The sequence below is a fragment of the Rhipicephalus microplus genome, chromosome 1, assembly GCF_043290135.1.
Source record: "Rhipicephalus microplus isolate Deutch F79 chromosome 1, USDA_Rmic, whole genome shotgun sequence".
NCBI classification, from domain to species: domain Eukaryota; kingdom Metazoa; phylum Arthropoda; class Arachnida; order Ixodida; family Ixodidae; genus Rhipicephalus; species Rhipicephalus microplus.
In genome coordinates, this window is record NC_134700.1 from 226,707,006 (window position 1) to 226,732,832 (window position 25,827).

At 46.5% G+C, this 25,827-nt stretch overlaps 1 protein-coding gene across 14 annotated transcripts in view; it reads right to left on the bottom strand.

Annotated features, from left to right (window-relative positions):
* Positions 1–25,827, bottom strand: part of baz (par-3 family cell polarity regulator) — a 223,824-nt gene that overhangs the window by 40,172 nt on the left and 157,825 nt on the right. For 3 of the 14 annotated variants that reach the window (XM_075891480.1, XM_075891475.1, XM_075891478.1), the window contains exons 1-7: positions 11,191–11,374; positions 8,341–8,445; positions 7,672–7,864; positions 6,750–6,892; positions 6,168–6,362; positions 4,888–4,979; positions 1,544–1,621 (exon numbers count right to left, since the gene is read on the bottom strand). In XM_075891480.1, coding sequence (XP_075747595.1) covers positions 1,544–1,621; positions 4,888–4,979; positions 6,168–6,362; positions 6,750–6,892; positions 7,672–7,864; positions 8,341–8,445; positions 11,191–11,352 — 968 coding nt within the window. In that variant the 5' untranslated portion in view covers positions 11,353–11,374. Of the gene's footprint in view, positions 1–1,543; positions 1,622–4,887; positions 4,980–6,167; positions 6,363–6,749; positions 6,893–7,671; positions 7,865–8,340; positions 8,446–11,190; positions 11,378–20,566; positions 20,696–25,827 lie in introns of those variants that run through there. The other 11 variants (XM_075891485.1, XM_075891474.1, XM_075891476.1 and 8 more) reach the window with 7 other exon arrangements.

The window sequence follows — 25,827 nt, forward strand, 5'->3', positions numbered from 1 at the left end:
TACTAGACGTAACAAAGTGCTGCCTATGTGTTTCTTCTTAATTAATAGCAAAAAGAGCTTGGCGTTCCCACGGCGAATGGTGCTGGCGGTTCAAAAGTTTCATTTTTTTTTTTCAGTATGCACTCCGCTCACGCAGTCGCATCTTAGTGGTAGTTTCCGCTAGTGTAGTTGCATTCTCACGGCTGTTTTTGTGAACCACCCCTCTCCATGCATTAAAGCCAAATGAGTCGTCAGGTGCCTTCTGCACAAATCCTAGGAGGGGATCAACATTGGTTCAACACGGACCACACACGTGGACGTAAGTTTATCCTGTTGCATCTCGACGGCATCAAGAGGAGGCTCACTGAATGGAACCACCACAAATACAACTTCGTACAAAGATGGGAAGGCCTCATTCTCGCACTGACAGCCAGATCACATGCAGCTTCCGAACACTACACGACAGTGTCCGAGTATCATGAGACACCGTAACAGCTCTGCTGCAAGAAACATTGCTCTACAGTGCAAGCAGCAGCGTCCAGCAAAACAAGAATACCAGTGAATATTCTGGCATGCATTTTCGAGGGAGGCACAGTGTTGCCAGATGATGGAAGGCACTAGAGTAAAGCGGTGTTGGAAAGTGCTTACCTACACCATGAGTCCTTAAAGGGCCCCAAACCACCTCCGATACTTTTTCAAACTTTTCAAGTAAACACGCCCAGTGTGTTCAGAATGCCATCACGATGAACGATTCTACACGTGGCAGCACAGGCGGGCCACGAATTCCAAGAATCAATCTCTCCTTCTTTTCAAGCCTTTTCGGCCTCCGCGTGATGCGCCGTACGAATATCCCTGATGCTCCGTTCAAATATCCACGCTAACCACAAATGTGCTGTGATTGGTCAATCGAAAGCCTACGACATCTGGTTAGTCTGCAAGCAGCTGTCCACAGTACTTGAGGTTGCTAGTGTTGCCCGCATGTGTGCGTATGAGTCCATCTTGTTGACGACCCTTTGAAAGCGTGCGGGCTACGCAGAGTACATACCGGCACAATTCATATAAGCACGGGTCGGCACGAGCATGCAGTTGACGGTGTCGTGAAAACTGGAATTAGACGGTGTTTCAAGCAGGGTGTCAGCGATGATGTATGCCACGCGAGATTGGCAGGGGCATAGGAGGAACACTCGGTGAGAGGGCAAAGCGGCTTTGGAAGAGGATACCATGGAGGGTAGTGCAGGAGAGAGCAAAAGCAAGAATCGTTGCGGTTTCGATAATCAAACGCGTTTAACTCCGCTATCACGGCACCATTTCGAAACATTGTGACCGCTCTGTGCTCATCGTACACTTGCGCACAATTTCCCCACCACAACTGAATTTTGACTCTGGGTGGTTTAGGGGCCCATTGCGCGGCAAGTGGTGTGAAGCGAGATTTTTTTTTTCAAACTAGCCATTTCCTTGGCGCGAAATAAACCAGCACTACAAGGTTTTTGGAATATTTCAAAAGTTCATGCTGCGTTGTATTTTGACGTTAGTGTCCCTTTACGGCAAAGTGAACTGTCCTCACCTTCCCCCACTGCCTTGTTCAGGAACAACATGGATGCCCAGTGGACCGGCTTCGTTCTTGAGTACAACTATAGAGTCCCTAGATGAACAAGTAAAATATACCAATTAAGAATCATTGCACAGTTGCTTGCTTTAAAGGAACAGAGTAAACCCTATAACTACCATGTCTTTTATGCAAGGTTTACATACTTTTTTTGCCATAACCACAAAAGGTACAGTGATTACTTACTATCATTGTCATTATGAGCCATTCCTTTTCTTACTGAAGCTGATCTTACTACTGCTAAACTTTTGTAATTTTTTTTATTTGTGTACCTAATTATCACTCAGTAATAGCCATTGGATGTTGTGCTGAAGAAGAGAATTTTCTCACACAACAATAATTCTGCTCCAGTATATTCCCCATTATGTTATCTAAATACAGATTGCAATCTACGTGTCTAAATACTGTGGTTGCTGAGATAAAAGAACGCAAGTACAAAAATAGCAAGCTTTGAGATAATAGCATATGAAATTGAAAATCTGGATTACTTCAAAAGTACGAGATAACAGCAAATTGATAAAACCCATTCAATAGGCACCAGTCATATATTCATCACCAATGTCATTTTTTCTTCTTTTTATTTTGAAACGGCTGCCTAGCGAGCCTCATTTGTCGCTTGCTATGCAGCCGTGTCAGCACAGTACTGCGCAGTACCCTGGTGAAATTCCAAAATAATTCAACACATTGACACAGACTATATTGCCATCATTAAAAGTGAACGCAACATCAAGAGTGCATATTTACAGCGTTTGGTGCTCGAAGAAAACATTTTTTTGGGATCCCACACAACAATCGAACGACTCCTTATGGTTTTGCGTTTTCCCGTGGAGGCATTTAGCAAGTGATTCTGGATGAGCTAGTTCCAGATAATTTGGCTTAAAGGCCAACGCCAGAGATTTTTCGAGGTCAGTGGATCTCAATGAAATACTGTGTACGTTCGTTTGCACGTTTGTGCCATTCATGCCGAATTGCAGGCTTGAGAGTTTTGCAGATTCTTTTCAAATGAATTTTATAGCTTGCCTCGAAACGCTCACCTCGATTGCCAGAACTAATGGCAACAGTGTGTGTGTGACGTTGACTTTTGCCTGGCAGAAGTGACGAACTGATGTGCCACTGCAGCGTCTGCTTGTCTGCTATGGATTGTGTAGGTTTGGCTGGCGCTTCCTTGGTTGAGTGAACGATTATTTTTTCCGTGTTGGTGGGCGTGCGATAGGTGCCAAGTGGTATCGCGTTGTGAGCCACACACGATTCGCCATATATTCTCCATAACAGCGTAAGCGTTTTAGCCGATCGCCGCAGCTGATGTGGACGGGTAGTGCCATCTGGCGAGAATTACGTACAATCAGGCAGGTTCTCGCAGCGTCAGGCAAATCTTTAAATCACATGTAGAAGCGCACTCGGTTGGGTTTCGGTTTTTTGGTAATTAAAAATTATTTTCATACTTTTTGAGCATTTCAGTTATCAGGCCTGTGAGAAGAGTGTCTAAGGGAGATAAAATCATCATTATCCTGACATGGTCGAAAAATCGCCGGAGTTGGCCTTTAACAGCCTCAATAACAGATGCTAGATGGAGTTCTTTATGAACGTGTGGTTCACCATTCAACTGAAGTTTGTTGGATTTATACCAAGTTTCGGCGTACTTCGAGCCAAGGCCGTGGGATTGATTGGTATCCTTTGATGCCATGTGAAAATGTGTGAACTGGACAGCTTTTTGCATGTCCTCCAAGCTGGCTCTATTTCTTTTAATGGCCAAACAATACTTGCTTTGGTGCGTGCCAATGATGATACCCCTGCTAGATACAGATTTCTCAACAGAAAGCTTGATACTGCTGCTTTTTTTTCGTTCTCGCAGTTTTGGGCCCATTCTTTTCTAAATATGCTTAATACACTCCAGCTTGCAACTTAAACTCTCCATATAGCCATGATGCTTGAACAGCAAGAAATACAGTACCTTGCTACGCAGGAATGGGGCATGGCATGCCACCACACAAGTGTTGAAAAATGTCATTTTTTAGACAAAGAAAATATTCCACTGAGACAAACGAATTGCTGATTTTGGTTCAAAAAAGGCCACAAATTTCAAATACCAAAAAAAAACAAAATAATTTTTTTTTTCAATATTTTTGCTTACCCTGTACTCCTAACCTGTCTTCTTGCTTGATAGGAGTTGATTATAACACTGAGAATTATGAGCAAGACACACACACTGTGACAAAATTTCAATGAACATCAGTGTAGCATAATGCATAAACGAAATACCAATTACAGCGAAGTGGTTAGATAATGCATGTCACAAGCTATACCATCTCACTCAGAGCAGTTGGCTCGATCAAGAAAGTGCTCTGAAGAAACCTAATAGAATGCTTTGCTGGGTGAGTTCATTTATTGTCTTAACATGAAAGCAGAGCACAAAAAAAGACGGGACAAGAGAGACAAGAGGATGGGGAGCGCCCATCCCATGTTGTCTCTCCTGTCCTGTTTTTTCTCGCACTCTGCTTTTGTTTTAAGGCACCGCAGAAAGTATCTTTGCTGTTGTGGTGTCTAATTCCTCAGATGATAAAACTGGAAGTGTGCTGGTACCTATTTATACTGTGGATGCAATACACTTCCGATCCACGTGAACCATATTGGCTAGTAGCATTTATTGACTTTGCATTAGCATTGCAACCATCATTTGCATGCACTGCACTGATCTGCAGGGAGGAATGTTTTGAGTGTGGAACTCAAGTTCTCTCTTGTAAAATTGTGAGAAACCAAATGGAGGAAGCATAGTGGTCACAGGAAAACAATTTTGTGCACTCAATTGGTCACAAAGTGGCAGAGGCCCGGCTGCAATGGCTTTGTAAGAGAAAAGATGGCAAAAAAAAAGAGTAGAGTGTTTCTTCAGCCTTGTTTTTTCTGGAGCAAGTACAATTATCATAGTGATCTCGCTTAATGGACACTACATTCATTAAGAATGTGGCAGTGAGAGAAGAACTGTGACAGCTACTTGAGGCAGGCATACAGACGTCCTTGACATCCAGGCAGCTGTTACTCCGAAGTATGTCTGCACTTCAGCTTTCATTGAGCAACCATAAGCTTCAACTCTGATTTATATCCATTAATGACTTTATCACAGCATCAAGCAAGCTCTTTCCCCCAAAACAAATGAATGACAGTTACAGAATTAAGAATATCACCTGACTGCAACAGAACACTTCCTTCAAAGCAAAACTTTCCTCCACATAAGCTCGATAGACTAGATATGCAGAAACGATAAAAGGACAAAAATAGGTGCCTAAATGTGTGCCAACCCTCCTCACCTTTCTTCTTGGCTGCTCCCTGAAGAAGCTGCACTGTCCCTGTCGGGAGAAGAGCCAGCACTGCCCAGTGGTTCTTTCCTGCTGTCTTGAAACTGCAAATGTACAGTGACAGCAAGCATAATTTAAAGATAACGTAAAGGATTATAACCTCCATTTCACAGAAGTGCTACTTGATAGACGTGTTGTAAAATGAAGCAGAATGATAACTACAGCAATGAAGTGGCAATGATACTATAGGTGACATAAGCCAGCCATACGGAAAACGTACTCGAGAAACACCATGTTGTGCAATGCCTATTCAAATGCTTACCCGCCCCAAACTCCAACCATGCTCTGTTATGATTTTCAAAAGCACAGAATAATTATAGTGTGCTGGACAGAATGTTAGAAGAGCTTGCATAACTAATAGCCAGTTCTATCTCTACAATTGTCCCGTGAATGTGACCTGACAGAGGTGCCACACTTAGTGCAGGTGAATGATGCTATGAAAGCATAGCTCAGGACGTCTTGATGGGCTAGTTGGTTCGTTCTGTGCAGAAGAAATTGTGCTAAAATAAAAATGAACACCACAAGAAAGGAACACTAAACAGATTTGTTGAGTGTTCCTACTTTGTGGTGTCCTTTTCTATTTTAGTGCAATTTCTCTTGCATAGAAAGTGTAGCTGAACAGATATACTACAGGAAATCTTGGCTTAATTGATGCATACTGTAATTAACTGAATAGCATTAATTATTATAAGTCTGCCGCTCTTGATGTAAAGAGAGCTGAGTAAGAAAGCACGAAAAACATGCCGTTTTGGCAACTATCTCTGATGCATGCAGGACAAATGTCTGCCTGAGTATCTATGTTTGATTGTGATACAATGACGAAAGCAATGTGATGCTGCCATCAATTGACCAAAGTGATATGTTTGCACAAAATGGAATGAGCACGTAATGGCTGATGAAGGACACCCGATTTCTAATTCTTTATCTTTTCTACAATGATGCAATGTTCATGCAACCACCTGACACTAAAAGAAATTATGGTTCTGGTGATACACTCCTTCTATAAACTGGTGCTGTTGCTGTGCGGACAGAACAGGCTTGAAAAACCTGGCTACAATAACTGACTAGCGACTGTATTCATTAGGAACAACTCCTGCATTAAATCAGAAATGGGGCACTTTTACTAAACAATCTTAAAAGTTGGCAGGTATGGGACTGGCACACTCCTAAGCAGATAATGTTGAAAACTACGACACTATTGAATACACCCGGCACAATCCAACTACACTTGCCTTGTAGAGCTGCCTGTCAGCCGCCTCTGCCCACCGAAGCATGTGGGGATTGTTCCCCAGCATGGACAGTCGTCCAGAGCCCCGAGAAATGCGCGACAATGTCCCCGCGTTAGACTTCTCTTCACCGCCACTTCCCTCACCCCTCTCACCAGGTGGGGGAGGAGGCTGCTGCTCATTATCTGACAGGCTGCCATTCTGTGGGGTTGCAGAACAAAACATGAAACACATGTGACGACAATGCAGTATGTACAAGGAACGTTCACTGTGTTAGTATGACATTGCCCCTTTGCCCACTGAAGAACACGAATCATGGAATCACAAGTTGCCATGGCATCAAAGGGTTGTATCATGACACCAAAGTTTCACAGGAGAAATCTTGTTTAATACAACGAGGCTCAGAATCAAGAGCCATCACAGGGACACACACAAGCTTTCAAGTCCCCTCCCCTAGATTTTTAAAATTCTTTTGCAGATGCATCAATGACTGATGGCTAGAATTTATTATCCGTCCCCTCCACTCAGCTTTTCATGGCTTCCAAATGCACATGCACTGCACACAAGTGGGAAAAAGAAAACACACACCTCCTTCACATCTCGAGTAAGCGAAAGATCATCCACAACGACAGCAGCTGACCACCTCTTGCTGGGATCAGGTTCAGATGAAACTGGTGAAAGACGATTTAGCGTCGGCTCACTGCCCCTTCGAACCTGAAGGGGAGCGACACCTGCAAACACAATGGGAAAAGTGCAATGTTCAAAAATGTTTGACTGGTATTACTGCTGCCAATGAATTTTTAGACACCTTGTGACATGAGGTAATGTGGACAGATGCATGCAATACAGTGCACCTACGTGTTGCTGCTTATCATTCTGAAAACATCTATTTTTGTGTATGTGGTAAATCAGCACTCAGAATCAATGCCATGCCTTCACTTTGCCTGTGATTCAAGAAAGTCAATAAGACAGAGCACATAAATACATTTTTAAATTTTATGAGAGTAATCAGCATATCAACATGCATCTAAGGTTCCCATAGGACAATGGTCGTGCTTTTTGGACGCACAGATAAACCTATACACTGCAGGGTTTCACATGAAAACATTGCAGCTTCCATGAAAATGTTTGCATACTTAAACGTATTGATTATAGATGCACGTGTGTCTACCACTGCGCAAGTTTACACTTGTAGACATACAAAGGAGAGGCTCCAAGATGGCAAGATCATACTGACACAAAGTTTAAAAAATGCTAGCAATATTAAATGGTGTTTAGTTCTGCAATACTTTGTAACGCAGCACTACAACCACAGGCACTACGCCATGGCTCATATGGAATGCAACTGTGAATGCTTACAGGTGGCGTAACCTTCCACAGTTGCGATATCGACAAGCCAGAGCTTCCTTCTTGCTTTAGTGATATCGCACACTGCTGCCATTCTTGACGGTTTGAGCAGCATTATATTTCACAGAAAAACAGCAGGTCGTTTGCCGAACGTTTCACTCACCCACTGGAAGCTTGTCTGCGGTAATTTCTTCCACGTCAATGTAACTCGAACCACCCTTGATGCCCCCATTGTGGTTCAACTCATTGCAGTGGAAAATGTCGGGGCTCTCCGTACCCACAGAACTAGCACTGGTCCCATCTCCAGCATTGTGGGTCGGGCAGGGAGATGTCTGCTCTTCAAACACAGCTATAATCTGTGCAACGAAAAATTGACATTGGCACTCCACGCTCAAGGATGAACAGCAGCCAGTATTTAACGCAGCAATAAATAAATGCACACAACTTTCCCTTCCAGTCACAAACAAATCACTAGCTCTATTAGGTTTATCTGAGAAAACAATGCACTTCTAGGATGTTCAAAAGCAATAAAGCTTCTGTGTAACCAAGCCAAACGACAATGGACAGTTTCTCCATTCACTAAGGTGGTGATGTGTTGGATGATAACATTCCCGCCATCAAATTTTTAGTAGCTCATAAGTGAGGCAGTTTGTGTAGGCAGCAAACAGTCAGGAACGATAACACATAGTTAAGCAATGAAGGGATCAATACCTACTGTTCCCACCTCCCACTAAAATGACACAAATGGAAAAGAAAGCATCATCAAAAGCTCGATTCATAGCCACACTCATGTACACATAGCGTCAGTGTTCAAGAAACAAGCCCCGCTCACTTGTTCCCTGTCATCGACGACGTCATTGAGGTGGTCGTCAAGGTCCAGGATACCCCCGTCATTGCAGCTTTTAACATTATGTACAGTAACCCAAGTGTCTTGAGGCTGCAAAAATGAAAAGAAAAGGAAAAACCCAAAGTTCAGAATTCGTGAAATGCTTAATTTCTTTCAACGGTGTACAAAAGCAGAACGTCTCTTCCGGTATGTAAATCATCCGCACATGTGAAAACAAACAGTACATGCCCATGCTGTTAATACAAATATGTACCAGTTTAAATGCGCATCTTCATTATTCTAAGCTTTTCAGAATCCACCATTAGCACCAATGAATATGCAAAGTGTGCTATAGCACAGTATCTTCTAAGCAAATTTTGCAAATTCACAACAGTTTATCAAAAAAATATTAACTTGTGCAAAAGCAATGAATAAACCAGCAACGAAGCCATTTCTTTTTTCAAAGCAACTTCACAAAGTTTTTATGAGATTATCCAGCACAAATAGTGCAATAATTGGAAAAAAAAGAAATAATAAATGTTTAAAGTACTTTCCCAAGTTGTAATTGTGTGCAGTCTTGCACTGTCGGAATTATTGTCAACTACAGCTTCTGCTATTTATGGCTTATGGTCTTCCATACTAACCATCATTATTGTTGATGGACGTAAAGACAAATCGGAAAAATAAGTATTTGTCATTATGCTCGAACTCACAACTTCAAGACCTGCCAACACGGGAGTGAAAAGTTAAAATTAGTTAGAATGTAGGCACCTACACTAATTTAAAGATGGCTCATAATACATTTGTGGGTGTTCATCTCCCAATCCAAAAGCCGGTACAAGAGACAGCTAGATGGCAAGACAGCTGCTCCAGAAGTGAAGCTAAACAGTGCCTACACGAGTGCCCTGATGGCAAGGTCACTCAAAAAGGAAACTATTTATAGCCGAACACTGGCTTTCCAGGTGCTATTGCCACCACAGAGAAAGAGAAGCAAGGGGGACACCACCCAAGAAAGCTGGCAGCTCATTGTAACTAAATGACATGTAGACTAGGGCAAGAGGCACCGAGTTACTGAGCTACGCGATACCAGAAGTTTCGTGTAAGGTTACTGTACCATTAACAGTTACTCCAATGCAATGAATAATGCAACAGTGAGCGAGAAATTGTCAGTACTCCTAGTGCAACTATCAATATTACTACTATAACTGACTGGTACATGTGTACTAAATCAAATTAAAGAATGTGACAAAATTTAGTCAATAATACTGAACATTCGCCATCAGTGTACTATCTGCACTTGCAGGATCGGTGATGCATCCAAACTCGACAGAGAGGTATCCCTTGTACCATAAAAGTATAAATGATTTGTAATCTAATACATCACGATACCAAATGCATTATAAAAAGCTAAACATTCTATAGTGCAAAAGAAACTCTGTCAAAGAAGCACAATTGGAATTTTCCTATATTTAAGTAAGCCTCCACAGAAAATGTTCAAACTGAAATACAAATATATGAAATGCATTATGATAGATGCTATTTTGTCAAGTGCATGCTGCATCTGAATTCAACTAAAAGGAAGATTGACATTTACGAAAAAATACATTGGGGAGAAATTCATTTGTTAATGGGATACGTAATTTTATGGTCCTGTTGTTGAGAACACTTGCTAGAAAAGTAATTCCAGAAGTTGCAAGAAAATACAGATGATGGAGGGTATTACAAGACATTGCTATAAGGAAGAAGGATCAAGATGATGCTACAAGCGTAACACACGCAGGCTACACACAACGATCGAACAATACTGCCAGTTGGTACCATAATTCACTTAACATGATATAAGATTACATAAGAATAGTGCTGATATTATGTCTGCACTTTAATGTCCTTTGATTTTTCCCAGATCCTACAAATGAAAATCTACTGGCAGTATATTGCAATTAATTTTCAAGAAAAAAAAAGGCGGTGTACAACAGGTCAGTTTACTATATCCCAAACAATAATTTTACAACAACCTGTATGCAATAAACAATGTGAGATGTGCCACCAGATCCAACTTGATCATGTTAAACCATGGCATTACGAGCTGCTTGACAGACTCATTTTCACAAAATTATAAAGATGACACACTTAGAGGATTACCGAGCTACAGAGGCTGCAACACAATTCTTCATGTTGCTTTACAAGCCATGGCCCAGCAAAAGCCAGCAGCATGAACAAGCTCAACTCTCACTGCTGGAAGCAACTCTGGAGTCAGGAGCTAAGCCAGAAATCCTTCCGCTCCCCCCTCTTTGGGAGAGGGGGGCTACTCCTATGTCTGGAGTAAACGCTTTTCTTTTCGATTCACCCAGTTTCACAGAGCTGCCGCAATGCCTGAAAATACCAGTATTTCCTCTGATTGCTGAAGGAAGCCTGCGCCTACAGTAGTAAAGTTCACTGCAAGCTACCGCCGTTTATGTTGCACGCCCATCTAAAAAGCGGTGTGCTTAAAAAAGAAGGAAAAAAAAAAGAACAGTCAGCGTACGCGCCCGGTCTATTTCGGCTTTCCGGACGACGACTAACGTGGGAACTCTCCGAGCGCGAGAGACAACAAGAGAGATGCGACTGACTGCGGTGCCCTGTGGCCGCCGGCAAATCCAGCAACACGGTCCAATAAGCATTCGTGCATGCGTCGCTGCTTGTACGACGCGGCCATCGCAGACAAGACGAGGCTGCGCCGACGGTCACGCTTCGTGCACGCCACGGCCGATTCCAGGCGGGTGTTTTTCTTTCAAGCCGCAACCCCCGCAGAGAGCATTTGCCTCTTCTAGCGAAACGCCACGAGTTCCTTGATCTGCTGCTATCGGTGCTACTCACGGGGCATCGTCCCGTAGCCTCTTCGCCGCTGCTCGGAGGCACCATGTCGAGTGCAGACGATTGTATCGCGGAGTAAATAATGAACACGCTACTATAAGCACCGCACGTAAATTGCACGTTGCCGAGCCTGAGTGCAACGACCAAAACCTCGGGCAAGACCATGCGGAGCGAAGACGGAGCACGTGGTGGCGCCAGGTAACTGGCACGTCGGTGCAAGAGGGAGGCGGGAACGTTCAAAATGCCCGCACCTGGCCTGACGTGCTGATCGTGATGGCGATTCGAAGTAAGAGAACGACCGAGCTAGCCACGCTGGCAGACGGAAGGGAGACGGGCATGAATGAGAACTGCGTCGCGGGTTTGATCAAATCCGCCATCGTCAATTCCAAAACACGACTTCGCAGCGGTTTTTCATTTTGCATGTCAGCTGTGAAGTGATTTTATGTTTAGTTCAGTTTGGTGTAGATGTACCCAATCAATTATTCATTACTCTAGTTAGGAAAGGCGGGAGGGTTTGCTAAATGTTAGGTGCTCATGTACATAGCATTTATAAAACAATCAGAATGGCAATAAAAGGGGGGAAGGGGGAGTCATGCACATTCCTAAAAGAGCAATGTGGTGGTGGTAGTGGTTAGAAAATGAGAAAAGGCACCTAATTTCTGCAACCCGGTCGGGAGCACGGCGCAGTGCTGTACGGCATATATGTACAGGCAGGGCGCAGGTATGTACAGGCAGGGCGCAAGCGTGTGCACGAAGATGTTGGGGATGAGAAGGGGGGGGGGGAGGTCGTCGAACGAACCCTCCTTTCTCCCCCCTGCGCAGGCCCATGAATTAGTGGATAAGCAACAATTCACTGCGCTCTCTTGAGATAATTTTCAGGAATGCAGAACAATTCGGAAGCTGGATTTCGGTGCTGCTAACCTTGCCAGCGAAGATAAAGGAGGCGCTGACCTTGCTAACGAACAACGCTATACCGTATACCCGTGTGCGCACGAAAATGGTTGGTTTTGGTGCATTGAGCGTTTCGTCACCTTACTGATTCGTGGACGTCGCGATACGCAAAATCAAGAGAGCATTCAATTGACAACCGAAGATGGTGGCGCCCATGTGCAGGAAGAAGAAAAAAAAGGGGGAGAGGGGGAGCTAGGCCCAGGCTTAGCGCATGCAACCAATCGCGTCCCTCTACACCGCAGGGCAACTCGTGACCTTTCGATGGATCGTCCGCCGAGTCACTCCTCATTACGACCCTCCGCTCACACCACCGGCAGACAATGGGCTCCGCATACCGCCATCAGACGTGACGGATAACGACTGCGCGGCAATCACAAAGGCAGGCTCGCTGCAGCGTGGCGGCGGCAGATGCCACGCGCAACCTAATGAGAGGTGAAACGGCAGTTTACTGCTTGCGTTATACCGAAAGCACAAGCCGTACAACACAAGACCGTCCTGTTGTTCGGCGAGAAGAAAAGGCCAAGCCAGACAGTGAAAGTACGCGAGCGGACAGAGATAAAAGATGGACGGACGTTAATAGTTACGGCAGTCGTCCTGTTTTTTCCTACGTGCGCACAACGCGCGGTCACGTGAACTCGTAAGACTTAGCAGCCCTATAACTTTGACAGCAATAACGTCATCGCGATGTTCACGAGATGACGCAATGGTACGGAGGCTACGCAAGAAGCTCGGTCAGCAAATTTAATTGTGCAAATCGGTGCGTCTCGCGCTCGGCTTTCGTCGTTGCAAACGCGGCCTTAGCGATTATCTCTGGCTGCACACTAGCGGAACTAAACGCGGAGAACCGTCACCCCCGGAAAATCTTTTCTTTTGAAAAGCTTCCGGGGGTGACGGGAGAACACGATACGAAAAAAAAAAAAAAACGAAGACATTCAGAGTATAACCTACTGACAACCGTACAAATGAGGAGGTTTGTTTACTTTTAAGGCACGAAGCATCTTCATTTATTGGTCAGTCTAACAGCGAAAAAGCATCGAATTACGGGTGTTAAACTTATTGAACTATTGCTTGGTGAGCACAAAGTCTCGCTAGCTTCCATAGCGGTGATGCACTCTACGCTTGACGCACGAAACGGAGAAACAGTGCGGAGCGCTGTAATGCGAGAGGGTATTTGCCGTCGACGGTTGATGGCCGTCCCCGATCGAAGGGTGTATGCGAACAGCGTCTAGCCAGACGGCCATCACGAGCCCGCCGTTTCTGTTGCTGGGCTCTCGTCCCGCTTCCGCTGCGCCTATTGTGTGAGACCGGATCGCGAACGCAATAAGAAACCGCAAATAATAATAACAATAAAAAATGCTGTCCGCCGCGAGCATCCCGCACGGCATGACCTTCTCTGACAAGGTCTTGGCAGAGTCATTTATCCATGGTCTCATGCGCCACGTCTCTTTGAGCACGCGCTAAGGACCGTTGACTACCGAGTTATACGACACGACGAAGACCCGCACCATACAAAGACACATCCTAAATTGACGTCGACTATACAAACGACGAATTCTGTAGCGCTTACTCGAGGTTAATAATAGTTGAGGAGTCCTTTGTAAGCGTGTTAACCTGTCCTTTTGAACTCAATACTGAAGGATGTGAGGATCCAATGCCAGATGAGCGTCGTTCTTAATGCGTCGTTGCTACACTATACCTTTTCCACGACTTATAAAGGAAGGATGAAACGCTGATGTCATCGCTTAGCTGCGTTTCCTCGCTTATTGCGTTTCATCATCAACAAAAACAAATTCTGTTAGTGTGTTACCTTCTACTCTTTTAAGTGACGCCATAAAAAGGTGCATGCCGTGATCGAACGCGTATTTATAAATCTGCGCAAGCGGTGGCTTTTATGGACACTTGTTATTCCTAATTTGTCACCAAAGTATACCTGTTGCAAGGGTGTTTACTCTCCCTTTCCACAGCAGCGATGGGCGGGGGCATTTAAATTGACTACAGAGCAATCTGTCCAGATAAAGTGTTCGTACTTACGGTATCTTTTTTTTAATGAGACATGTTCTGTATGATGTTTAAAACTATATATGAAAGGGGATCGGCGGGAATCACGAACATCTACGAGGGTTTAAGGTAATCAGAAACAAATTAGTTGACCGCAGGGTTTCACAATGACTGTCCACAGACACGTTGATGATCTAAGCATTATCGAACCGGCAATGACTGATGCACAACATCGAATTTCCTATAACCATTTGAAGAGAAATACTTCAATAAGACTCTGGACCAAGGTTGTCTCAGGGTTATATAACGTTACTATTTTATTCTTTAGGAGCTTGAAATCGATGCTTCAAGTTTTAAAAAAGAAGAAAAGAGGAGTCCTTTGCGCACCTCACCCATGTTTCTGGAGCATCAAATATCTTTCGGAGGGAAAAAAGAGAGAGACAGCTGGCAATAAAAGGAAATCACGGACGATGAATTCAATTAGAAGAAGAAGAAAAAAGGAAGGATAGCCGCGAGTAAACGCATACCCTTGGCAGAGGATCATTGCTATTAGCTTCAGCTCAAAATAACAGAGCATGCAGAAGTGTACACATGTTGCAAGAGCACATGTGATGTTCGGTAAAGCGACAACGAAAAAAAATATACAGCAGGAACGCCAGGAATGCCGGCTTGCTGCGACGTGCGTGCGAACGTGTGTACGTTACTGCGCACTCTCAGCGCGCAACGACTGCGGCAGGAATGCTGCCTAACGGTTCTCCAGTTCCACCAGACGTGGCTGCTTCAGTCGAAGCTAACTGCTGCACCAACAAGCATGCAGTGTATATACGACACACGTAACAAAAGGTGGAACGCATACAGCCGCGCACGCAAGGCTATGCCTGCCTCATCTAAACGCCGCGCCGCATGGATGGATGGATGAACGTATCCGGCTGTGCCCTTTAGATCGGGCGGTAGCTCACACCACCTAGCGATAAAGTTAAGTACTATCACTATGTGTTTAAGGATTGAATTTCACTCGCGCCTTGATTGTAGCCAGCAATCAGTTAGTCTCTTCCTGGTCATGTCTACCCGTTTAAAGTCTATTTTGCCTTCACTGCCCCTAAACCCCGACGCTTTGAAAAATTCCGCGCCATTATCTTGGACTATAGGGTGGAGCCCTTTACAGAACATTAGCAAGGTACCTCAACTAACTCCATCTGGCGGCGATGTTGGCGCAACACGGTCGTTGCGTGCAGGGAAACTCGACGCAACTGCGGACGCAGCATGACCGCCAGAAACTACGGCGCGGGCATGCTCCGCAGGACGGTGAGATGTGGAAGTGGTGTTACTAAACGCCGCATCGCGCCCACGCAACGATTACAAGCGGCTGGGAAATAAAGTAAGCCGGACAGCGAGTGCTGCCGGCAGAAGCGTAGAAAAATAGACGGCTGGTGAATGCTGTCGGAGACCAGCACCGGCCGCGAGAAAGAAAAAAAAAAGAAAAAAGGGGGTGAACGCTCGCAGACGAGGAACGCGGCTAACTACACGCACCGCGTGAAATGCTTCCAGAGAGATGAGAGCCGTGGAAAAAGAAGGACTCGTCAAAGCATGAACGAAACAAAATATTCAAAGAAAGAGAGAACAAAATTGGCGGCGCTAATCGGCACGGCGCGGAAGCGCGAGTTTCGGCGTGCTGCCTCTGCGAAGCTCGCGCGCGGAATCGGCGTGCGGATAAGAAAAAGAAGAAGACGAAGGAACGCCTCGATGCACGCGTGCCTTCCTGCGCGAGGAATGCCGACCGGTGCTCATTAGGCGAGTGCTCGAAATCCTCCCTCCGCGCGCTTGCAATCTCCCGCGTCAGCGTGGCTCTGGCCGACTGGGCTCACCCTACGTCATCTCCTGCCGCCGACGACCTTCCACCTCCGACGACAGTGCAGCTCTGACTTACTGGACTTGTTCTACGCCATCCACCGACGCCGAAAGGAGCTCTCGCAGGTGCGCCCCGTCCTCGGACTCCAGTGACCGTGCTCCATCTTTCCTATCTCTTCTATCCCCTCGGTTTGTCCTCGCTCGCTGTGGCTTACCACCACACGTCCCTTCTTCTCTTCTCCTTCTTCGGCTTTCCCACATCTTTACTCCTATCCTTTTTATCCCTCCTCACCCCCATTCCTCGTGAGCTACTGTGGCGGTGTCGCTCATGTAAGCAGACAATAACGGGGCTCACTTTTCTCTTCTTCTCTCTTTCAAGAGCCACTTCGTCGAATACACTGCCGGCGATTCGGCACTGTATATTATAATAGTGTATAATCGATTAGCCTGCGGGCGAGACGGCTTCGGATAACAACGACTTGCTGACAGCGGGCGTTAGTTCCGCCTGTACTAAACAGAGATCGTCCTTTACGACGCGAACCTTGATCAACGAAAAATTTATAAATATCCAAAAAAAAAAGAGCGAAGCTTTGAACTTGTTGCTATATAGTGAGCGTATAATAACACGCGCGCGTCCGTTGTATACTAACAAGTATAAGCCGAAGTAAGGCTGCTCTTTTACCTTGTCAAAAAGCGGACAATAATGCTCTTGCGCTATAGGTTATTATATATATATCGACTCGATGAATTGTTCCCGCGATACCAAGTTCCACTACGAATCGGCAATTTTCGAACTTCGGCGGACACTATAACCACTAGAACCTCGCCATCCACTTCACGTGGTAATGCAACCGTCTTCTAATAAATGTCATGTATTACACCTTGAGTCATCATGCATGATGCGCGAATCACATGGTACAAGGCAAAAAAAAAAAGTGCAGCGCCGAGTGCTGACAACGCATATCTTGAACAGAGCGGTCGTGCGCAACCCTTTTTTTTTTTTGAAGATCGACTTTGCGAGTTATTTAAATGATAACGCGATGAAAGACCCCGAGATGCCTTTCTCAAAGACCCCATGTTGCGCCCGAGCTATTCGGCAAGGCGATATCCAGTGGTGTAGCCAGACTTTTTATTTTTTTTTTTTCAGGGTGGGAAATGAGGAGCCCCCATGCATCAGCCTACAACATGCTGTCAATCCGACCAGTCTACAGCAAAACATGAATGATTCCGACGTCAAGCTGCAGACTATTGGAATAGTGAACGAAACTCGCATTATGGGCGAGCCCGTTTACTGCGTACGCGAAAACCGACCGGTATCTTTGTCTGCATGCAGACACAATTCACCGACCCGTGTAATTAGTCGGCACACATGACTTGCGTAATACTTATTTCCCGGCGGCTCTCACGTACTGCCTCTGCTACATGGCAGGAAAACCGCCGGATGTGACGGCGCCATCCAGGGCGGCGGCAGAGCGAATCGCGGACGCGTGCGATGAATCATCATGTATCCACGTACGGCAATCACCGTATATATGCAAAACTTGACGTAATACGCGCACTAGCAGCAAATGCACCGTTATATAAAAATTCCGCAGCTCCACACGAGATTCGCTGCAGGCAGGAAATCTGGCGCAAGTGTATTCGCGCATGCACAAGTTGCGGTGGAACTCACTACGGCGTTCTGCAGGTGAAATTGGGGACATGTAGATCGAGTGTGAAAACTACAACCTAATTCCTGCAGACTGACTGCAACGCAAGCACGTAAGCGGATATCTATGCATGACTAATCACTATATAATATTCAATAAATAGCCGCCCTTCTCTTGGATTTTCCGCAGCGTGTACGGTGGAAGGAATTTGCCCAGAAGCAAACAAAGAATAAATAGATAAAGTAAAGAAAAAGAACATTAAATAAGAACATTCGTAAATGTGTTTACGCCAATCCAAGATGCTATAGTGTGTACATAAAGCATGTCAGTCAACTGTAACATTCTTAGACAACAGTAAAGAGTGAAGAAAATGTATAAGGATCTCCTATACTCTTCTAATGTGTAAAACATGCAGCATTCACCGAGTGCGGGGTTACTGAAGTTACCCCATAGCAGGCCCACATCAAGGTCCGGCGCCGACAGACTGACCCTCGTATTCACAAACGTTCCTCGACTCGACTTTCACCCTTCATTTGACAGAGCTGAGCGCTGCGCCACAGCTCGGCTCAAAATGACGCTGCGCTACTTGACAATCGCAGCAGATTATTGTTGATATGCAGTGACTTGCCACGCCTAGAGATAGCGCTCCCATCGGCTTTCTCAAGTGAAGGTGAAGCGTTGAGTGAAGGGACGTTCTAGAATACGGGGGTGAGGCTTCTATAGTATCAGCAGCAGTTCACATATATACCCGAAGCTACAGCGTAAATTCCACTGCTTCTTGTTTCGCTTACTGAGCACAAGCCGGCCAGTTACGGCAGCCAAACGAGACGCAGATGCCACCGTGTGCATTAAGAATCGGCAAAGCAGAGCGCTATACGAACGAGGACAAATCTTAAAAGGGTACAGGCCACTCGTCTTTTAACTTCCCCAAACACAAATGCGTTAACACCCGGATGTAGCCTTAACTCGCATGCCAACTATAGACGTGAGCCTGGCGCCGCCCTGAGACGTTATAGACGTCGTCTTCATCACTCAATCAAGACAGACAATACGAAACCAGGGACGAAAATGAAAGACACAAGAAAGCTCGCAGTCGCATACCAATTAATACGCGTGTACTTTCACCAGTCTTGCCTTGTTGGCACGGTTCCATATGCTCGTCGGATATTACGAACACCTCAAGAAAGAAGTATAAGGACAATGTATTGGAGAACGAATAGAGAGATGGAATTCGTGCACTATCCTAGCGCCCCTTTCACACTCCACGCACATAAGCTTTTGGACTTCAGAGAGAATTCGCCAAGGACGGGCACGCCACTCGTCTCGCACGGACATGAAGGCATGGAAGCGAGGTCATCGGCGCGCCTTCGCGATAACGACTCGTCTCGTGGACCACGTTCACTTCAGAGGCTGCGATGAGGCCTTCACGCGATGTGCTTCTCCGTTTCTTTCACCTCGTCTTTTCCGCGTACACTCCAAAATAAAACAACCAAAAACTTTGCCCGTGTTCTTCTATGCGAACTTGCGAATAACAAATTTCTTCTCTTCTCGTTCAGCTTCCATGCATGGTATGTACGCACAAGCGGGGTTACCAGCCTGTTAAATGATCTTATTCGTGATATCGCAGCAGTATTTTCTGTTGGGCCTAGTTGGCGAAAACATAACTATCGATCACGACAGATGCCCATACCACACTCTAAGAAGGAGAAAAATGGGTATCGAGGTGGCTCCTATGGAAGAGTAACTAACCTGCCACACCCATTGCACTATTTTGGTAGTAACTGCGAAGTATAGTAACCGCGCTCTCGCGGTTACTCGCGGAATGCAATAGCTTGAGCATATTTCGTCTTTTGGAGGAGCAAGAGCCCTTTTCGGGGTAATTGAGAAGTTCCTCTGGAAAACAACTTTTTATAGTGCTGAGTCATTTGGTACTTGCAAGCACACAGAGGGGCGAATGCCTGTTTATTTCTGTGCGTATACCTGTGTCAGCAGTTAGGGGCGCCTCGCTCTCTGTATTTCGTGCCGACCAGTTGTGCCCCCGCGATCTCCAACGACAGCGCAGCTCTGGCCGAATAGCTCGCCCTACGCCATCTCCCGACGCCGACAAGAGCTCTCGCCGAGTGGTGCCCCGTCACCGGACTTCTCCTAACCGTGTCCATCTTTACTATCTTTTCCTTACTTCCCTATGTGGCTCTTCCTGCGCCTCGCTCTCTCTCTACCTTTTAATCATATCATTTTAACCCCACCTTACCCCCATCCCTCGTGAGCTACTGTTGAGGTGTCCTCCCCCCTGAGAGACAGTTACGGCGCTGACTTTTTCTCTTCTTTTCATTTATGAATCACCCCCCCCCCCCCCAAGCAGTTAGCATATTCTTCCAACAGAAATATATCATGCGCGTGTACACGTATAGAAATAGAAAAACTGCGGGACTTACTAAAAGTGCACTTCGCACAAGACAAACAACGAGGAAACAGTGGGACAGAAAGAACCGGGGACGTGTGCAAAATATTACAGATTTATGTTGTTTCCATATAACAATGTTTATCTATATGTGTACTCACGTAAGGCTCTCTTGGAAGTTAGAAAATGTTCAGGGTCTTCACAGGCTGCGTTCTTGTGCGGCCAGTACAAGACCACAGAGTGACAACAGCAATCGGTATGATGAAATTCCACTTCTTAATCACTGTAAACTTACTTGCAGGGTTCATATATATTATATGAACTGCCTGAATTTTTTGTTACATCTACCGGAGCACTCGGACCGTAAACGCCTTGACTTGTACTTCAATCACTTCCGCGTAAAGATGAACAGATGACAGCTTTTGCGAAGCAAGATACTATCAGGGCACATGAATAAACTGAAACGACGCAATTAAGGCGAATCTATAAACATGAGTATAAATAGGCCATGCAAATTCGCGATCATACTTACAGGGACAAAAATGGCAGCGACTGGGGGGTATCCGCAATTCGTTGCGCCGGAAGTGCGAAACATGGTTTACCGTCCAGCGGGTGCAAGAGTTTTGCAGAGCTCACGAAACCAAAAGGGGCACCAATAGTACCAGACACCGGCCTTCGGAACTACGGGTATACCCGCAGAAGTAAGCACGCACACATCCACGCCGGATCAAGAGCACTGGCAAAACACGGAATCAATTAATTCCTCGCGGTTATTGGCACGCCGACGATGCTGGGCGAATTCCTGCAGTCGCTCGGCGCCAAAAGCCAAGCCACATCCGCAAGACTCAACGTTAGGTAAATCACACTGAGAATACACCAACGCCCGATAAGTGTTCGGGTCTCTCGAAAACTTCCTAAGAGGGGCCGGTCAACAGCCTCCTCATCGATGGGGTCGCTGGTCCAGTTCCGTCATGAGTGTCCACGCAGGTCATTCGAGCCAGAGCTGCAGAGCGGGACCCAGCGACGCCGTCCACATCCGCGACAGGCTCTTCTGGTGTATGACGAGAAAACGCTGCTGCCGGTTTCCCAACGGCGAGCAACGGTCTGTGGGCGCGCCTGCCTGGCCGGACAGGCCGCACCATGGCGAGGGACGACCCCGCTGGAGAATGCCGTGCGTCAACTAATCCCGGCGGCGTGGCGAAGGAGACGGGGGCCAGTTTGGTCGGCCGGGAATCGCCGCAGCGAGATCAGCCGAGCGCGTAATTCTCCTCTCGTGCATGCTTATTTCTCTCGCCCTCTTTCCCGCTCAACATTACGCGGAGTAAAGTAAAGAAAAGAATACTGCACGAATAAAGTGGCGAGGGCAAACTCAGAGGGGGCGGCGGATTCGCGTAACGCAGGTGAGGCCGTGGTCACAGCGAGCGACTTTGTTCTGCCTCGGACTTGAACGCGAGTCGCTAAAAAAAATCACTGTGTGAGGGATGCTATGATTGAAGGACACGTTGTAAATAATACGCTGTACTGCGCACTGATGATGATTACATTGCTGTATAGTCATCACGATTTTACGCTTCCAACTATATATGGAAGTTTCACTTGATTATATAACATCCAAGTCTTACCTCAACCAGCGCGATCGAGTTTCAGAAAAACTACGCGGGCGAGCCATCGCATGTATTGCAGCAAGAAAGTGTATCTGAGTGCGTATACCAGTATGTGCCCATTTCAGGAACGTTCGAGGTAAGAGCGCGAGCGAACTCGACATGCAGACATGCAAGAGCACTTTATCGCTACGTTCAAACGTCCTTGCTGCAGGGTTTGTCCGCGTCCATCTTCATCACACGACTATACTCCCTAGTCATAAAGTTACTCGACATACACCGAGCTCCACAGAGCCGTGCACGAGATGATACATATCGCTGCCACAGCGCTGCTGCATCTGCACGTTCCCTGTCGCTGTTCTCTATCGAGGTAATCGGGCAACGCGGAATTCAACACGAAGTGTTTTCACCGTAGCTAACGCGGTAACCGATGAATGTAATTTCGTGCACGTATAAAGTGAGGGTTGCATCAGTTTTGACTGAATACATTCTATAGGCTTGCTTACTATCGCTACAAACACCGACAGTATCCCTTACAATCACCCTTACTATCGGTGCACACAATAACGTTTATCGGTGTCCTGGTAAACCTAGCGGACGACCGAAGACGAGGAACCCTGCTGCATGCGCTTCAATAAGCATTGTGAAATGCCCTCTTGCCCCGCCGCGGTGGTCTAGTGGCTAAGGTACTCGACTGCTGACCCGCAGGTCGCGGGATCGAATCCCCGCTGCGGTGACTGCATTTCCGATGGAGGCGGAAATGTTGTAGGCCCGTGTGCTCAGATTTGGGTGCACGTTAAAGAACCCCAGGTGGTCGAAATTTCCGGAGCCCTCCACTACGGCGTCTCTCATAATCATATGGTGGCTTTGGGACGTTAAACCCCACAAATCAATCAATCAAATGCCCTCGATGCCCGCGTAATGCAGTGTGATGCCCACAGGCATACCCTTCCCAGGAACTGCCCACAGCCACGGCACGGGATGTCCGAAAGGGAAACAAAGGACGTCTGCGCAGAGGGGAAAAAGATAGAAAGAGAGATACACTGTCAAGAGCAAGATGGTGGAGAGAGAAGTATAGGGCCGGACGTGCGAGCGTGGCCCGGGGAGGGCAGCGTAGCACGGCGGCACAAGCGGCGGCGACGAAGACGAGGGGCGGGCGACCGGTCGCCGCCGCGGCCACTCACCCGGTCACTCGCTGGACAACAAAACGACGCCTCCGACCCCGGCGCGCACACCGCAGCCGTCTTCCAACGGAGCGGAACAATCGAGGGAGAGGAGGGAAGACGGCCGGAAAAAAAAAACAGGAATAAAAGCTTTCGGGCTGTCACGACGCCTCGATCGGCCTGCGCTGGAATTCGATCGCGAAGCGAGGCAGGTCTCGCAAACAGGTGAACCCGGAAAAAAAGGAAAAGAAAGATACAAATAGCAAGTTTTGAAAAAAGAAGAGCACTAAAAAACAAAAACAAAACGGATGACCAGTTTTTGTCATTCCTGAAACTTTCGTCACGGAGAATGGGGGAGAACTCAAAGAACTGACAAAGTTATCCCAAACCCGGGCGCATTCCTGCCGAATGATGTAAACGAAACTATTAAGGCGGCATTCTTGAGCTTAAAATAGATATCCGCGTCACGGAGCCAATTGGAAAAAAAAAAAAACAAGACGCCAACAAATGACATCGCGAATGCAATCCGCAGGCCGTTACAACCACTGCTGTCGTCGAAACAAAACAATACGGAAGAATTCAAGCGGATATTTTTAATGGCCGCTCACCACGGGATAAATGGGAAGTGTGCTAAAAAAACGCGATGGGAATGTACTGTGGTTGATTGTTCCAGTAATCACAGACGCTTAGCGGTGCCGAGGCCAAATCGCATCTGACACTATATGACCGCTGCGCGATCATCAGATCACTTCGTGCCGACCACATGCTGAATAAAAAAGACACAAAAATAGGAAAATAAAAGTAAAGATGAAAGCAACGCGGAACTGAATATGAGTAAATGTAAATCAACAGTAAAAATTCACCCGCTGAAACACTTGTAGGCAAGTCAGAACAGTCAACTTTACGAAACACACCGTAATGTTGAAGGCAACCTCGAAAGAGACGAGACATCTTGCCAAAACGTCGGCTCCTGCGACCACGGAGCGTTCAAGAATAACAATCCCTTGACGCCTCTGTCTTTTCCAGAACGTCTGAATTCACCGTGCAGCACAAGCAGAAGTAGCCATGGAGGACTTGAGTTACCTAGCGAATGGTGCCACCGAAGTGCTAATCGCAATGCCACGAGACATCCAACCACCATCTTCGCGAACCTGAACAGTAAAGACTGTGCACTTGGAGCTGCACGAGGTGTGCGGATTGCGACAGTCGCATGTTGCCGTTTAGCGCTGTTCTAAACGCGATTGTGCACCAGTTAATTCGGGCAACACGGCTCGCAGTCGCGACGGGGCACCTGCATGCGCGTATCCATCCACCGTTCCACCGGCAGCGGGTGTTCCGCCAGGCGATGGAGGCAGCTGCCGGATCTTGCTCAGAAAGAGACAAAAAATATATAATTTAAGGAAACGAAAGAACACATGATGCACGCGTCAGCGCTCGCGTATTTGGTCCAGTGCCCACGTTAACGCGATTACTGCCGCACAAGGGGTCGACCTCCTACTAATGACTCATACACACCGGGGAGTTTACTGCTCATTGTGAGTGGAAGACAATCTGACTTTGCAAATCTGGAATCACCCCTCCCCTTCCCTCCACAACCAGATTTGTCCGTGACCCACATTGAGTGGCCGATCAACCGGCCAACAGGAGACGACCTTGTGACGCCGTGAAGTATACAGGCTCAACCACTGGGCTTTGCTTGATATAATCACAATCCTGGACTCTCCAGGGTTGTCAGTCAAAGTGGTACATGCTCAACAAACTCAACCATTCGAACGATGCGTTATCTCTTTCCTTTGCTGCAGGCAACATTTAATCGCTAACCGTCAACAGTCACGAAGTTTTCTCCAACCTTAAAAACAAAAGACACATATGCACACGTTCAGCAAACCGAAATCGTTTCCAAATCACTCAGCGCCTGCAGTTTGGGGTAATTTGGGAGCGTGCGGCGCAAGAGAGCTTCTATAACGTTACGTCCCGGCGCGGTTTATATATTCACGTACTGCGTCAAAACAGAAGCTGTTACCTTGACCTAAACGTGCAATAGATAGATAAAAGAAACTTTCGTACCGACACCGAAGATGCGTTTCTTAATATACTTCGAGGTCAGGGATTCTCATTCGATGAATGCGCGCTTGTACCCGGAGTAATAATGCAGGTCCCTGGCGTTAAGTGGAAACAGGTAATGAAGATCCGCGACCGCAGGGTCGCCGACAGCGAAACTATATACGTCTACATACAAGAGCGACACCTCACGATCGACATAAGAACTGCGCTCGCACACGCAAGCCCACCCGGGTGTCTTCACAGCAACATCGTGCCGGTCAGTTGTCAGCACTAGGGTGTAGAAGACCAGTTCTTGGCACTGGAGGAACAGGAAGTTTTAAATGTCATGTGTCGGTAGAACGCACTACGCATGCCAGCGTTTACTCAAGAGGACAGCAGGGACAGACTTCGGAGGAAGGCGCGTTCACGTGTATAGCCTAACCCGCGAAAGTTCCGTACAACGGAGGCGAGCGGGATTTTCGAAGGAAAGAAAAATGCGTAACAAGGAAGTGCACAGTTTGGAGTAATTTGGGGACTTGCGGAGAGCATTTAACGTTACATCCTGAAAGTAGCACCAGGAAACAACCACGTGACACGCTCTACTGCCGTGGCCCCTCTCCGGCAAAAACACAGGGCAGAATTGCAGTTAACCCTTGTATAAAAGAAACGGATAAATGTATAAAGTGCGTTTCGAAGGTTAATTTTAGACATTGAAATTTCGAAAGTGAGTTTACCTCTCCCAGAGGGCGACACTACCCCGCCGACCAAGATGACTGTAAGAGAAAAGTGTGAAATATAAAAGGCCCGTTTTTAAAGCACCCCTAGAGTATGTAACCGTAGCGGAGTGAATAGCGCACCCGGTATCTGTTGTAGCGGGCCGAGAGGTCATGCGTTCGACCCCCTTTGACGGAACTTTTTTTTTCTTTGCCATTTGATGGTGTGAATTTTTTGTATTTCATTTCCGTGGCGGAAATACGTCAACGAAG